Raw genomic sequence first — 16,104 nt, forward strand, 5'->3', positions numbered from 1 at the left:
CCACTGATGAAGAATGATGGCTGAGCAGCACAATCAGAGCTAGACAACAAAAGCCCACACTATATTGAATTGTCAGCGTCTCCAGCTTTAGTTCCTGTGTGCATAGGGTTCTCACTATCTTTGCAATTATCTGCCTGAAGTGGCACAGTAAATGATGGCTTTGTCCTCTGCTCCCCTTGTATTAAGTTGATTTTTTTTCTTTTTTTTTTCCAGAAGAGCATAAACAAGTTTGGAATTTATTCTATTGCTGTCAGACAAAAAAAAGGAAGCATGTGTTTCCCTGGTCGGTGTTTCAGAATGAGGGCAGAGTGATCTCTTTTCAGAATGAATAATGAATTCACATATCTGATGAAGGATCTGCTCGGTCTGTGAACAGATTAACATGCCATAGTTTGTCAGTGATCTGCAGTTGGTAGAGATGAACTGATGAGCAGAGATGCAGATGGTGTAAAACCTGGATGATGTTTTAATTTGGTGCTGTCTGCTGGAATATTTAAACTAAGTTTCTGCTTGTGCTGCCTTCTGAGGTTTTTTTTTTTTTTTAAATTTTAAAGCTCATCTGGTTTGTTTACGTTTGCTAAATCAGGTGCTTCGCTTCGTGACTCTATGAATATACTGCTCATATGACAGAGGCACACCTCTGAGTCAGATCGAGCTTTTTGGATAAACCTGGGAATTCTGATGTTTTTAAACTTGGAAATATTGTTGCATCCTGACTGAATCCAATTTACTCTGTCAGCACAGCCTCCAGCATCGGGCTTCTCATAGGGGTGCTGCCCAAACACTAATTATCACCGATACATTGGCTCAATCGTATTCCAAAATCTGGGAATGATTTCTCCAAACCAGTTGAAACCACTGTGAAGATAAGGTCATGATTCGCCACAGGGTTCCAAAGGCTTGCTTTAACAGCTACCACAGCAGCAGCACTTTTACCCCCCCCCCCCCTTTTTTTTAGAGGAAATATGTTAATAGGTTTTACACCACAAACATGGAAAAGCCCACCCAGTCACATAGCTTTTAGAGAACCACAGCTGTAATAATTTACAGCACCCCACTTATCCATGTAGGCTACAGTGAATATCCAATGATGGCTCTGTAAATACAAAGTTGATCAAACATGCATGACTCAAAGAGGTCTTTCATAAATGGCTCTTGATGCAAACTGTGATGAAAATGGGCTGAAGCGGCCAACAAGGGCAACCCCAGAAATGCCTGGATTTAATCAGACTGCCGTGCCAGTTACTTATAAAAACTCACCATTGGCTGAGCGTGCAGCCACTTAATCCCAGTAGGAGAGGCAGGGACACGAGGGGGATATGCGATAAGTCCTGGGCTGGAGTATCGGCACCTTTTCACAGTTGTGGAGAATTACTTCAAAGAGCTTGTTTTCTGTCTGTGTATTTGTAGACAGTCACAAAGAGGTTAAGATTCAGTTGATTGCAGTCTGTCCTTGTTATTCTGGGGTTCTTGCATACCTGGAGCTCTGAGTTTCTAAGCCTCGGAGTTTGTTTTCTTTATTCTGTGAATGCTGCAGTTTCCCTTAAGTCCTTATCTTTGGAAACTAGTGTAACTCTGGGGAATTCCTAGATGTTTGCTGAACTTTGAGTCAAAGTGGTTTAATTAAATTAGAGACTCATAATCTTGTTAGGTTTTTCTCATCCTCGTGAATTTTATGTTTTCTATTTGAGTAAAGCTTCTTTTTTTTGTGTTAAACTTGTGTTTTTTATGCAGCTGTGTCACTTTGTTTACCTGAATTTTTTATTTTTTTGGTCTTCATACTTGTATCCCAGATACATCAAATCCAGTCTATTTGAGAGGAGGTGAAGACATACTTCACGCATTTTTAGTGGTTACATTTTTTTTTAATTCATACTGTATACTACTATGGCAAAGTTTAGTTATGTTGATATTGATTCAGATTTGGTTCACAAGTGGAGTGTGATTTCAGTGCGTCCTGAGTGGGCTGCTGCAACCCAAGCACTAGCCTGCGAAGCAGTGTCACTTCTCCTCCAGTAAACAGGGCTGGTGAGGATTCCTGCCCCCTTTTGAGGGGCCTGCCTGCCTGTTTATGAGCCAGTCCCAGGCTGTTTGTGCATGAGAGGCAGAGTGTGTGTGTTAACAGTGCTTCAGCAGAAGCAGCTCGTGTTGCAGTTTTCACAGGGGTGTCGTCAGCCTGGGTGGTAACCCCCCCCAAAAAAAGACAAAACAAAACACTTTTTTGTTTTGTTTTTTTTAACCTTTTTTTTTTATTTTTATTTTTACAAAAGTAAAATATTATCATACATATGCTATGAAAGTATTTTATAGCTTCCACATTCATAAATTTTTTATATTTCATGTTTGTTAATGTACATATTTGGCATATTAATATGATAAACAGTAGTTTTTGTCATCAGTGTGTGTGTGTGTATATATATATATATATATATATATATATATATATATATACACGCGCATGCTGAAATTTGTAATAATATTACTACATGTGGTAATTGAAAGAGTTTCCACGGGACTCTGTGCAGTCGTGAAAAAAACAAGTACACCCCATGATTCAATAGCTTATAAAATCCCCTTTAGCAACCATAATGAGAATTATTTGATTATTAATTATTAATTATTATTATTATTATTATTATATTATTAATTTTCTGTATGACTTGATCAGTCTCTCACGTCATTGTAGAGGGCATCCGTTTTATGCACAGATCCTGCCACAGCATTTGAAATTATTTGAGGTTTGGACTTTGCCTGAGCTATTACTACACCTTATTTATTTATTATTATTATTTATTTTGGTACTTGTGTGCTTGTATTTTTTGGTTTTCTATTATTTCTTTCCTGTCTCAAACCTTCCAAACATGCTTTACTTGTTTTATTTTTTCCCCCAATTCTAAGGCCTTGAACTTTAACATGCTATTGAGCCCAGTAGAGTCTGAGGTGGTAGGTCTTTTTTTCCCCAGAGTATTGCATGGTCTGACCTTGGGAGGAGTTTGTTGGTAAGATGGATTGTGGTTTTGTGTAACCGCTCACCTGAACTCTCCTTAGTTCCTATGAAAGCAGTAAGGGTATACTTAATTTCTTTACAGGACTGCATAGAGTCCAGTAAATATGCTATATAAATCAGCTGCACAACATGAGCTAGTTAATTAGATAGTTAGTTTAATTAGACGAACTTGTCACTGAATTTTTTTTTTTTTTTGTTCTTCTTTGGTTTAAAAATCTGGTGATCCAAAGTGAAAACTGTGGAACAATACCATTTGCTTGGGGCCTCCCAGTAATGACAGCAGCTGGTCCATTATTTTACTGAACAAGTCATTTTAGACAATTATGTGCTCACTTGTGTCCGGGGAAGCTTCTGTCAGTGGCATAACCAGCCTGCTCTTATGCCATGTACTTATTAGCATCACTTCATTAAAATATTATCCACATTCCCCATTTGTGGAGTGGTTCACCAAAACAGCAATGTGGCCCATTGTTTGGTCATGAGAAAAGGCATCCTTGAATAATTAGCGGCCTGCCAGTAGAGCGGCCTGTGATGTAACAGAACTGAGATGTTTGGCATTATAAGAATGTCCCATTTCCATTAGACACCGTGGCATTTTGGGGCCCTTTCATGTGTAGTCTAGCATATACAACCCTGTGTCCAATGAATATGGGAGCTTGTACAACATTTCAGTCAAAACACAGTGTGTGGATTTGCAAATCAGTAGTCCCTGTTTTTTAATTGCAGAGATCTAAAGGCAACATGGCAAATATTCAAATTGAGAATTTTTATATTTTTGAAAAAGCTACACTCACTTTAATTTGAAGTTAGCAACAAAAACTTTGATATATGCACATGCTTTTCAAGGTGTTGCTATACATCCCAGCGCGCTGATAGGATGAGACTGACGTTTTCTTTTCTTTTTTTTCTTCTCCTCCTTACATAATGGGCCTGGATTGGAGGCAGTCATTTGTAACACAGACTTTTACTTTGGAGACTTGTTATTTTTGTTGTTGTTGTAATTAGGAATAGATATAATTAAGATCTGTGATTCATGATTCCGATTATAGATAATGACTTTAATGGATGGAAGACCTACACAGCCTTTTGGGAAGGCCTACTTGTGACCAGAGATGGGTCACAAGTAGGCCTACTTGTTACTGTAATCCGATTACTTTTTTCGAGTAATGAGTAAAGTAAGGGATTACTATTGCAAAAACGGTAATTAGATTACTGTTACTTTCCCGTAGGAACGCTGCGTTACTGCGTTACTAAAACCGTGATTTTTTTTTTGATTTTTTTTATTTTTTGCGAGAATGTCTCATGACAGTGACGTAAGCGAGTGCGACGTTCGTGACAACAGCTGTATGCAGATCAACAATGGATCATATATTGAGTGCGGGAGAGAGTATGAGCGTGCAGCGTTTAAAGCGTGGAAGTACTGACCTTACTTTGAGTTTGATTCCATAAAAAGTGACAAAAACATTAGCGTCTGTTGTGCGTGGGAAGAAAACTTCTTTTTACAGCGAAAAAACCCCTAAACTTCCAAGCAAGCACCGAGTAGCTACCACGTATTGGGAAACTCACAGAGAAACTCACGGATTCTTCCACTGACCGCGGCACACCTGCACCAGGGTAAACCTCCGCCTACCCCACTCCTGCTTTACAGGTGAAAATAGAGCAACAGGACCGCTAGTCTTTAACTTTATTTATTTTCTGCTGTGTTTTACTTGCATCTATTCGAAAGAGTGAGTGTAAACACACACAAAACGATTTTATTTTATGTGCTGGAATGTGCAGAAAATAGGTTTAAATATTAAACTAATTTCTTCCAGTCAGAGAATGTTGCATATAATTACATTTTTGCTTGATGCATAAAGTTAAAAGATTAAAACTAATAAAACAAGTTTTAAAAAGAGACTTTTCCATTTGATTACATTTTGTATGATGGATTATGCAGAAAAAATAGAATTGGGCTGAAATCTATCAGCCCAATTCTATCACTTTATCACCTATTCAGGTTGTAAATCGTGTTTTTAAAAAGTAACTAAGTAACTAAGTAATTAATTTTGAAAATAAGTAATCAGTAAAGTAACAGGATTACTTTTTGGGGGAAGTAATCAGTAATTAGTTACTGATTACTTTTTTCAAGTAACTTGACCAACACTGCTTGTGACTGATAAGTAGCTTCTGTAGGAATTTGCACTTTACTCAGTTTCACAGTCAGATCCACCCGTCATTCATGTCTGGTTTCAGAAATCTAAGAGCTATGGCCAAAAGGCCGTAGTAAAAAACTGTAAAGCCAAGTCTTTACAATAACACTCCACAAATTATGTTAATCTTTTACATGCAATCTGTGGTGTTAGTGCAATAGTTTTATTATCTCTGCATCAGAACACGGCGAAGAAATGGAGTAAAACAAAGATTTTGGCGCCAGTTCTTGATTGTGATGAGAACTGGTCATGATGTGATGATATTTTGTTAAAATAAGTGAGACCTTACTTGAAAAAGGGTTTAATCTCAGCGATGTTAAAGTTGCCAGTACTACCTAGGCTCAAATTATTTATTTTGAATTTTATGTTGAGAAAAAGCCTTAAATTGTGAAAGGGCAGGGCGATATGGCCAAATATATTTATCATGATATATATATTTGAAAATTCGCGACAACGATATAACTGATGATATAATTGACGCGAGACAAAATGCTTTACAACTCCACAAATTTATTAGTGCAAAAACCCCATCAATGTATTTTCAGTTAAACAAGCAGCTGTTTTTATGTGCATTAAAGCTATATACAAATGTAACAGTGCAAATGCAAATTCCTTGCTGACAGTTTAACCAAAAGGCATTTCCAGTGGAAACTGGCCAACATATCCTCAGCATAACCAAGTATAATATTCACAAAACTTAAAAAGAGGTTATACACACACAGTACGGTAATATTATGTTGAAGCACAGTATCATCACTCCGCCAGGCTCCTGACTACGATAGCCGTAATGCTCCGACAATCCATCAAGCGGTGCGGCTTCGTAGCTTAGCAAAGTTGTACTAAAACATTTGTTTGACAGATTTTTGAGCGCCATGTACAAAAAATCGGTTCGGTAATAACGACGGCCCGCTAGCATGCTCTACCAAAAAATGTGTCTGTATCTGACGGACGAAAGCTAAACCAGTTCCACCACTGAAGTTTTCGCATTTTTACAAACCAGTTCTGGTTCATCCGTTTCATTCAACAATCCGCCTTCGCCCTTCTCATTCTCCGTCGCCGCCATGCTTTTTCCGCCATGTGCATATGAAAACAAAGGCACTGCGCATGCGCGTTTTACCCATATTCTATCACAAGATTTCATTTTCTTATCATACCGTGAACGGTATGATATGGCCCAGCCCTACTATTTACACCCAAATTTGTAGATGCAGTCACTCCAGAACGAAGCGAATTAGATGTCATAGTTGTAGCTAGAAAAATCTGGGACGTGTTTCGATCTCAGTGACTTTGACCTCCAGGTCCGAGTTCAGGGTTTCTGAAAATCTTGCAATAACTTGAGAAGAAGGCGACGTAGGATTTTGAAATTAATACCACAGGTGTATCTACTAATGGTACCATTGGCTGGAGGCGGTATTATCTTTCTCTTTGCCATGTTATGCACCCTTGTGGTATTAAGTGCTGTCATTGCCCAACCTTGCTGCAAACCCCTAATCGGCTTACTCTCTCTAACTTCAGCAGGAATGGCATTTGGCCCGTTCAAATGTCATCCGTGTAATTCTTTCCTCACATTAATCACATCACATTAATTTCTACTAAGTGTAGGCAATCCAAGCGTGTCATGCACTAATGTAGTTGCCTCAGAGTGTCAGGGGAAAATGATCAGAAAATGAGTAATGTCAGAAAGTTTTAAATACTAAGAGTGAGCAAAGATTTTGTATAATATGTCATTAGTATGCTACAAACACTGGTCTTTGGTGTCTTTGGTAATGCTATTACTGTTTGTAAAGTTAACTGTAATGTACTGCAGTAATCATATATTCCAAGTACTTTGATATAATGTGACAGACTGCTGAATGCCCACAAACATAAATGTTTGGCACTGAGCGAGATGGGTACTTAATGTGTGTTCCAGTGTAAGTCAATAGCAGAGGAAAGGGCAGATGTTAATTGCGTCTGTTTTTGTCCTCAGGGATTTTTTTAAATTAACATTTTGTTTATTTTCATCAATCTGGGTAGAAATGCCTCTTGAGATCATTAAAATACAATTTGAAAGCTGCTGCTGGCTAACTTGGTAGCATGTTAAGGTACTGTTATGTAACTTACTATTATGCAAAGTGGTGAGGTCATAGATAAGGGTTACTTAAGTCAATAATCATATAATACTCATGTAAGAAGTTCAAGAGAGAATGTGAGTGCAGCTATGGACTTGCTAATTGTGAAATTTCTAGGATCGGATATGTTTCCAAATGTCTAAACAGCTGAGAACAGTCGTATTTTCTTTAGTTATGAAGGCCGTGCTGCCCTAGCTGATCCCCCCATGTGTCTTTAATATGCTGTGGCCTGCCTATGAGACTATATTGGCGTTAATGTTTTTAGTTTCATCCTGATGACCTGAGGGCTGAGTGAGTGGTTCACTCTTCCAGTCAAAATTTACATGCAGGTTTTACCAATTTAAATGTACTAACTGCAGAATGCTGGATGGGGGCAGATCACTCCTGTAGCAATCAGAGTTTAGCTTTCTCATGTCCCCGATCTAGGTTGCACAGCTCCTATGTAAACTACAATCTCAAAGAGATCTAGTACACTTCCAGCCCAGTCTAGAGCACAAACGTCGCCTGTTGTTGTTGGTTTGTTACCTGTCTGGAAAGAAGGATTGCCTGACTAGGGCTTTTTGACAGGCCACAACAGGGAAGACCAACAGGAAAGCTCATAAACACTCAGCCCCCCTACAAAGGTCTGCTTCTCAGCTGCTTGGCCCAACCAACTGTGCATATGCCTCTCCTTAGGGCAAAGGTCCCCCTTATACCAGTGAACACCTGGGAAGAATTATAGCCAGCGTGTTTAAAGAAATACCCCAGTCCCCTTCCCCAAGGGTTACCCAGGTGAAACCTATGCTTTGATGTAAAGGAGGAACAGCAGAGTTGAATAGTTCACTGAAGAAGGAAGCGTTTTGACTGCTCAACCTGAGTAGAAACGCGCTATATACAGATGTGGTCAGAAATTAACATACACTCCTGGACATGAATGTCATGGTAATTTTGGGCTTTTAAGAGTTGTTTTAACTGTTCTTTTTCCAGGGCAGAATGACTGTATAGCATACAGCATATAAGTTTAAAAAAATGTTTTAATTTGATAAGCTCAAAGCCTATTATCGTCTTGTTAGCGACCATGATTGACTATAATTGGTAGTTTCTCTTTGCCATCATCAAGTATTTGTTTGACAGCACTTATTGGTTTGACCAATTTTCAGAACATTGAGAAAGTTCAGCAAACTCATTGAATATTAAGAAGGAAAATTGTAGATTGATGCAGGTTTACAGGTTGGGAAGGTCTTCTGGAGCTAGCAACAAATTGTTGTAAATATGTGCATATAAGTACTGTTCTTGTGATTAATTTCTTAGTCAGCTAAATGAGATAAAAACAAATGTAATTACCAATCAGTCTGTAACTAAGCAACAATCAGATATCAAGTTAAATATGAGGACCGTTTAATGGATGGTGTCAAAAACTGTCTACACAAGGCCATTTGAAAGCATTAATCACATTCTTGAAGAATGAATTAAGCTGCTCAACAGTGTGGTAACTTGTAACATACAAAGAAGGGGACCCCCCCTCCCCTCCCCCACTTAAACTGATGTTAAATATGATATTTACGTATTTTTAAAACATAATTAATTATCTGAAAAACAAGTAAATTGCAGCTGAATTGGGACGCATCCTGGAGAATTTTATAGTCAGACCAGACAAAGATTGAGCTATTTGACCACAGCGTCAAGAGGTATGTTTAGAGGAGTGAATATAAATTTGTAAATCTAAGAACACTGTACCAGCTGTCAAGCATGGTGGTGGCAGCTTCATGCTCCTCATGGCCCGTTATACAAAGTGCATGGAATAATGGAGGAGGATTAACTCCAGATTCTTCAACTTCACCTCAAATCAGCTAGAGAGTTGACTATTGGACACATTTGGGTATTCAAATTGGACAGTAATCCCAAAACACACATTAAAACTGGTTTTGGAAGTGATAAAGCAAGGTAACATTAAACTTACCTGCCTTACCAAAGCTCCAGCCTCAACCCTTTTAACATTTGTGTACTATGCTTAATTGTTTGGTCTCTGCCAGGACGAGACAAGAACAAGCCTGACTCGCAGTCTCTCCAATTCATCCCTAAGGTGTTCTGTTGGGTTGAGGTCAGGATTCTGAGCAGGCCACGTTCTCACAAGTTCTCCAAACCAGACTCACTTACCTATGTTTTTATGGACCTTGCTTTGTGCAGTGGTCATGCAGTCATGGTAGAACAAGAAGGGCCATACCCAACCTGTTCCCACAAAGCTGGGAGCATGAAATGGGCAACTGAGCTCCTGAGAGAGACCCATTCTTTCGCAAATGTTTATAGAAGCAGTCTGCATGCCCAGGTGCTTGATTTCACCCGTAGCCATGAACATATGAATTGAATGATTTGGATCAATGACTGTTTACTTTGTTTTACCCTGGGGGAGAAAAACAGTTCAAACAAAAAGGTAACAGCCCTTCTGTACAAGAAGGTTAGACAGAGTTAGACAAAACAACGATTCAGCTATTTGACCACAGTGCCAGGAGGTGTGTTTGGAGGAGTCAAGGTGGGGCTTGGCATTTTTCTGAATACAGCTGCAAGTCCCAGTCCATTTTACCATTTCAAACTGGTTTTGTTATGCAATTACGAAGAAATGGGGGCGATCGTGGCTCAAGAGTTGGGAGTTCGCCTTGTAATCGGAAGGTTGCCGGTTCGAGCCCCGGCTCGGACAGTCTCGGTCGTTGTGTCCTTGGGCGAGACATTTCACGCTACCGCCTACTGGTGTTGGCCAGGAGGGCCGATGGTGCGATATGGCAGCCTCGCCTCTGTCAGTGCGCCCCAGGGCAGCTGTGGCTACAACTGTAGCTGCCTCCACCAGTGTGTGAATGTGTGTGAATGGGTGGATGACTGGGTGTGTAAAGCGCTCTGGGGTCCCTAGGGGGGACTAGTAAAAGCGCTATACAAATACAGGCCATTTACCATTTACCAATTAACCACAAGTCACGTTTGTTGTTTGTCTTAGTGGTGCATTTTGACACAGACAGAAAATGTAATCAGTAAATTTCAGAATTAGACGGTGTAATGTATTACTAGTTAGCAATGAAATGCCAAAGAATAACAAAAATGCAAGTATCGGTGGGACATTGGCTTTTGCTTTTGTGCTTAACCTTTTGAGTTGAGTCCTGTTTATCTAAGGTCTTAGAAAGGGTGTCAATGTCTGAAATTAAAAAATGCAAGACTTTTTAGATCTACTTTAAAAGCAGATTTTGATATATGACACAACTAATTAAATAATTCCTGTTGCAGGTGTATTTTGACTGTGGTGCCAGGGTGGATGTGGTGGATGTTCAAGGCCTAATTCTATCTCCTGGCTTCCCATACAACTACTCCTCTGGGACACACTGCGTCTGGCAGTTTGTTGTGCCTATTGATTACCAGCTCATTCTGGAGATATTTGACTTTGATGTTTTTGAAAGTCATGACTCAGAATCCAAGTTCTCTGCTTCTAAATTTGATGAAGAAGATGCAGAGGATGGGGCAACTCTCGCTCCTGGCACCTTAGGGGCCGATGAAACCTCTTCAGTGGCTAAAGATCCCGTGGTTCAGAGTGTAGGTGATGGTTCAAAGACGCAGCAATCCTTCCAAGATGGTGAGGTGAAGCAAATAGTTGTCCAAGAACAGTCTACAAAAATGGAGATTACCAAAGTCTCGAATTCTGCCAAAAGATCTGCAGATGCTGCCTCCAGCCTATCTTTGCCACCTCCTTCCACTCTCCTCCTCCTACCTGACGCTGTGCCTCCTCTGGACAAAGCCATCAACTCTGCCTCCTCATATCACCCAAGGGGAGATGCCAACCCTAGTACTAACCCGACCACAGTTGTGGATGAGACCACCATTTCTTCACCACACTCCACCAACAGTCTAAGTGTAAGCCCTGAAACCCAGCAGTCTGTCCTTGACGCCTGCCCCCACGATGTCCTCTACATCTCAGACCTCATCACCTTCTCCTCTAGGTTTTGTGGGTCTAACCGGCCTCCTAGCAGCCAGCTGGTGTTTGGCTCAAGCCAGGAAATGGTGGAGGTCATCATGGAACTGATCACCACCACCCACTGGGGACGTGGTTTTGCTCTTCTATTCCACTACCAGAACCTGACCGAGCCACAAGGAGACCTCCGTGCCACAGCTTATACTGCCAATAAGCTAGACACACTGCTGGCTGCAGTGAGTGGAGCTGCTTTCTTCGCTATGATACTTACAAGTGCCCACTGCATCATTTTCAGGTAATAGAAGTGTTAACTTTATTATATTAAAGGCATTACATTTTGGAAACAGCACCACCTTAATCCAATACAGCACTGTGCACTGAAATGATACTTGACTTACAGTCCATTTTTATAGTTTTCCTCCTGTGAGAGCTTTACAATTTTAAAAGGATCAGGCTGGGGCTTTGCTACCTGAAGATGGGATAGAACTGTTTGTTTTTTTAAAAGCTTTTCTTTTTTCTTTTTTTTGACTAAATATTAATTCAAAGTTCCAACATTTCACCATAGAGAGAGAGATGGATATGTACAGTGTTTATCAAATTAATTAGACCACCACCCAATGAAACATTTATGCCACAGCTGCCCTGAATGACAGTACTGGTAATTACCAAAATCATGACCAACGACAAAATCATGTTGTTGGTAGTGTTTGCATGCACGTTATCATTCTGTGTAAAAACAGCTCGAGGTTTTGAGTGAATTCTGGTAAAGCTTCAGTGGGAATCATGGTAACGATTCATTAAAGTTTGGTTTGCATTGATCAAGGTGTTCAAGGTCAACTTAATGATTTTATTGGTCAAAGATTGACACAAAGCCTTAGAACGTAAACTATGATTCTTACAAGTGTAGTGTGTATTGTCAACACATAGAAAGTATAGAATATGTTTAAAAATGTCATATTTGACCTCTGACCTGAAGGTCAAAGTGATAGTAATGCTATGTAGAGCTATTTAAAACTATATTTCTTACTGTCTATTGACAACATATAGGGAATGACGCATGAGGATTCTAAATATCATGTTACTTTGGACCTCTGACAACCTTTTTTCTTCTTAACTCCACAACAAGCTTCCTAAAGTACATTTAAGAAGAACAAAGACAACAAAATACAACACTGTTCCCTTAAAAGTAACTATTGAGCTGCTTTGGCGAAGGTTTGTGTTTTCTGAGTGCCTCTTGTGTTTTGTTTCTGTAACAGTTAATCTATCAATATGCACAAGCTCTTGCTTTTATCCACAATTTTATTCACAATTTAAAGTTTTATAAAAAAAAGCTGGAAAAAATCAAAGATTATGATTTTTCATTTTTATGAAAACATTTTAATATTTTTCATTAAAATGTCAGTTATTTACTTACATTTCTGAACAAACATTAGTTTTAGAGGTTGGATGTTATGCTTCATTATTTTTGGGCTTTTCAGAAAAGTTCACAGTCCTGGCTCAAATGTAGGTATAACAACCTGAACTCAATTTTCCTATTTACATAATTTTTAGGGGTTTTCTTTTCTTATTCTTTTTCCCCCATATTTTCTATTAAGAGTGTAGAACCTGAAGAGTTTGGGTTTAATCATCTTTCGCTCAGTTTTGTAACGTCACACTGCAATTTTTTGTGCTTACATGTTTGTTTTTTCCTAGAGGTTACCGTTAGATGTTAATTGTGTTCGCTAATAATCTGATCTTTTGTGTAGCTACACCACCAAGTTCCAGTTTAAGGGAAATGTCGAACACACATATTTAATTGATTTACAGAACAAAGGCTTTTCAGTAATCCCATCCCTTTTGTGTATTCCTTCTATCAAGTTCTCATCTGTCCAGATTTGGTTAAAGACCAAAAACCATCCAAAAAAAGATGCATTACCCTTCAGCCGTAGCTAAACTGTGGCTAACACTGCCTAGCACGTGCTAGCATGCTACACTAACATAAGCATGACAAGTTAGTGCTCTCACTATGGGCATATCAGCTTATTATTATTATTATTATTATTATTATTTAAAAAAACAAAACAATGAGTGTACATATTTCTAGATCAGAGAGTCAAACACATGGCCTTTCATTCATTCCTGAATACACTCGCCCATACACCCACATGTTAGGAGAACAAAAGGCCACAGATAATGGCCAATGGGTTAAAGAGAAGCCAACCTATAGAAACTAGTTTTCTGTAGTCTTTTAAAAGAAACCACAGATTCTGCTGACCTAAAAGGCGGTCCCAGCATTTGGGCGCTACAACCTCAAAAGCATGATCCTTTTTTTGTGAATAGCTAGTGAAAGAGTTACAAGACAAGTTAGAGACATTTTTGCATTAAGGTAAAAATCCTGCTTTTGTTAGAATTAAACCTTCCAAATTCTGGTGATTTTACAGGTAATCTCTCCTCAGATATAAAGGAGCTGGGATGACATATTCACACGCACACACACTTATGTATACACAAAGACTAATACCCTCACACCTACACAGTCATGACATTGTTATGTTGACTCAGCTGGAAGTCTCAGTCCCTGATGTGGTCACCCTCTGTGATTAGTTGGGTTTGGCTGCAATGGCGCGGCTTTCTTGATGTGAAGCATTCTCACCATAGACAGCGGGGCATTCAAGGTACAGCACCTGGCATCAATTCCACTGCACAAAAACACAGAGGCTGCATGAAAGTGAATGGGCGGAGAAAATGGGAACAAGGGACAACGAGGAGAGGTAAAACTGTTGAGTCAGTCAAAAGGTGTAGTTTACAAGTTGTTCCCTCTCCATCCCAGGGGACAATGAACACAAACTGGAGGGTTAAGTTTGGAGGTTTGTAATACTATCTGTTCTGACAAGCAGACTGGTTTAGCTTACTGGTCCAGATAGATTCAGAATTTAGAAATGTTTAGATATGTGCCCGTCTCAGTGTTGAGCTTTCAATGAGAAACTGTTAAATATGATTGGTGTTGATTTCAAATGTTGCTCAGTTTCTCCAACTCATCCGTTAGGCACAATAACCCTTGCGTTCTCACTGTTAATGACAGGGAAATTAGTAACACATGTTCAATAAAATCAAAGAGTAATTAGCAAAAACAAAAACACAAGTCATTCAGAAGCCAGGAAATGCATTGCCACAAAACATCAAGCTCACAGAAACCCACAGTAGCAGTTTTTTTTTTCTATTTCAGTTGTTCCCTATTAACTTAAACAAGTTCACAGAAACCATTTGAAACCAACTAGCCTGGCGAGTCAGGCGAGATTGTGCAAGTTTAATGCGGCAGTGAGGGTAACTCCCAAGATCCCCTGTTGTCAGAAAACAGCCCAAGGTGCATGAGTCACAGCAGGGGTTGCCCTGAGTTGGTAGCTGGATATGAACTCATTCAGCTGAGAGCCATTTTTAATAAAAGGATACTTGCTCAAATATTCCTGGATGCTTCAGTTCTTCACGTGAACCTTAAGAACATGAGAAATCGAATAATAACATCAGACAGATATGTTAGACCTTGATAAACAGGCGAGTGGTTTGAAGACTTTAATACTAATATCCACATTAATACCTGTGGAGAAGCATATCTAGCTAGATCTGCTGCTCTTCTATGTGATAGCAGCTACATTGTTCACATCAGAGCGCTGCATGGGGTCAGAATTCACATATACCTGAAATGAGCATCAGCACTGACAAATAGGGCTGCCACAAACGATTATTTTGATAGTCGACTAGTCACAGATTATTTTTGCGATTAGTCGACTAATCAAATCCATTGAAAGTAAAACGTACAGCTTATTGCACCAGCAGCATCTGCTCTTATATAACTATCATTAGCTTACAGCTTTAAGTGTTTAAGGTCTGTGCTAACTAAAAATAAAGACAAGATGATAGTTTATTAAATTTTAATGAAATTTGCAGATTGTTTCGGTGAAGTTTAATAAACTCCTTGCTATCTAAAATATAACGGACACCCTTCTGATAATCAGCTGTCTGCTTGATGTTCATTCAGCTGTGTATAAACTATAACTTTAATCTCAGCCAAACCGATTCACTCAGGAACAAATAAAATGCTAAAAAAAAAAGCCGAACAATAACATTTTAAGTTATCTAAGTGACTTATATATCATGTTTAACCTGAGTAGCGAAAGACAGCGGTGGGTTTGAAAACGATTAGCCGGGAGTCCGGTGTTCTCACGGCTCTAGTTAGCCTAGCCCCTGGCTAGCTATCGAGCTAGTGGGTAACAGACGTCTCCGAAAACGTCGGAGCGCTTTTGAAAATATGTGGTGTCTTGATAAACTGAGCAGATATTTGAGGTTTACACAGTTACATTCTCGCCAGAAAATATGTTAAACGTTTATTTTGTGACCCAAAAAGAATAATAAGAGTAATATTAAAACTAACTAGCTGCCGCCATTATTGGAAACTGAGCAGGGCCGCTATGAATTCTGGGACGGAGCTACTTCTTCTTCTTCGGGGTTTAACGGCAGCTGGCATCCTTGTACATGCAGTGCTGCCATCTTCTGTTTCAGTCCGTTATTACACTCTTAAATCCTACTACTTATTCCTGCGTCTTTCAGGATCTTACAAAGCTTCAAGCGTCAACTATTAAATTAGTAATCGTGACTAGTCGACTAATCGTGGCAGCCCTACTGACAAAATGAAAATCCCTAGAGGAAGAGTGTGATGTATAGCAAAGACAGCTCAGCAACAACCACCCTGTGAACCGTTAAAGCAGACTGGAGCACATGTGTGACGGCCCCGTCCTTCCACACTGTAACACAGCAATTACTGAGTGGAAATAGCTCTGGGATTGAGGCGGCTAGTGTTATCAGAAAGCTCTCATATCAATTCAGTTTTAT

The 16,104-nt window shown here is 39.4% G+C and overlaps 1 protein-coding gene across 3 annotated transcripts in view; it reads left to right on the forward strand.

Moving 5' to 3' along the window:
* LOC146507364 (uncharacterized) overlaps positions 1–16,104 on the forward strand; it is a 28,533-nt gene that overhangs the window by 1,838 nt on the left and 10,591 nt on the right. For all 3 annotated transcript variants that reach the window (XM_085179352.1, XM_085179353.1, XM_085179354.1), the window contains exon 2: positions 10,560–11,533. In XM_085179352.1, the coding sequence (XP_085035478.1) occupies positions 10,560–11,533 (974 nt within the window). The remainder of the gene's footprint in view (positions 1–10,559; positions 11,534–16,104) is intronic.

The sequence above is a fragment of the Neolamprologus multifasciatus genome, chromosome 12 (genome assembly GCF_963576455.1).
Source record: "Neolamprologus multifasciatus chromosome 12, fNeoMul1.2, whole genome shotgun sequence".
NCBI classification, from domain to species: domain Eukaryota; kingdom Metazoa; phylum Chordata; class Actinopteri; order Cichliformes; family Cichlidae; genus Neolamprologus; species Neolamprologus multifasciatus.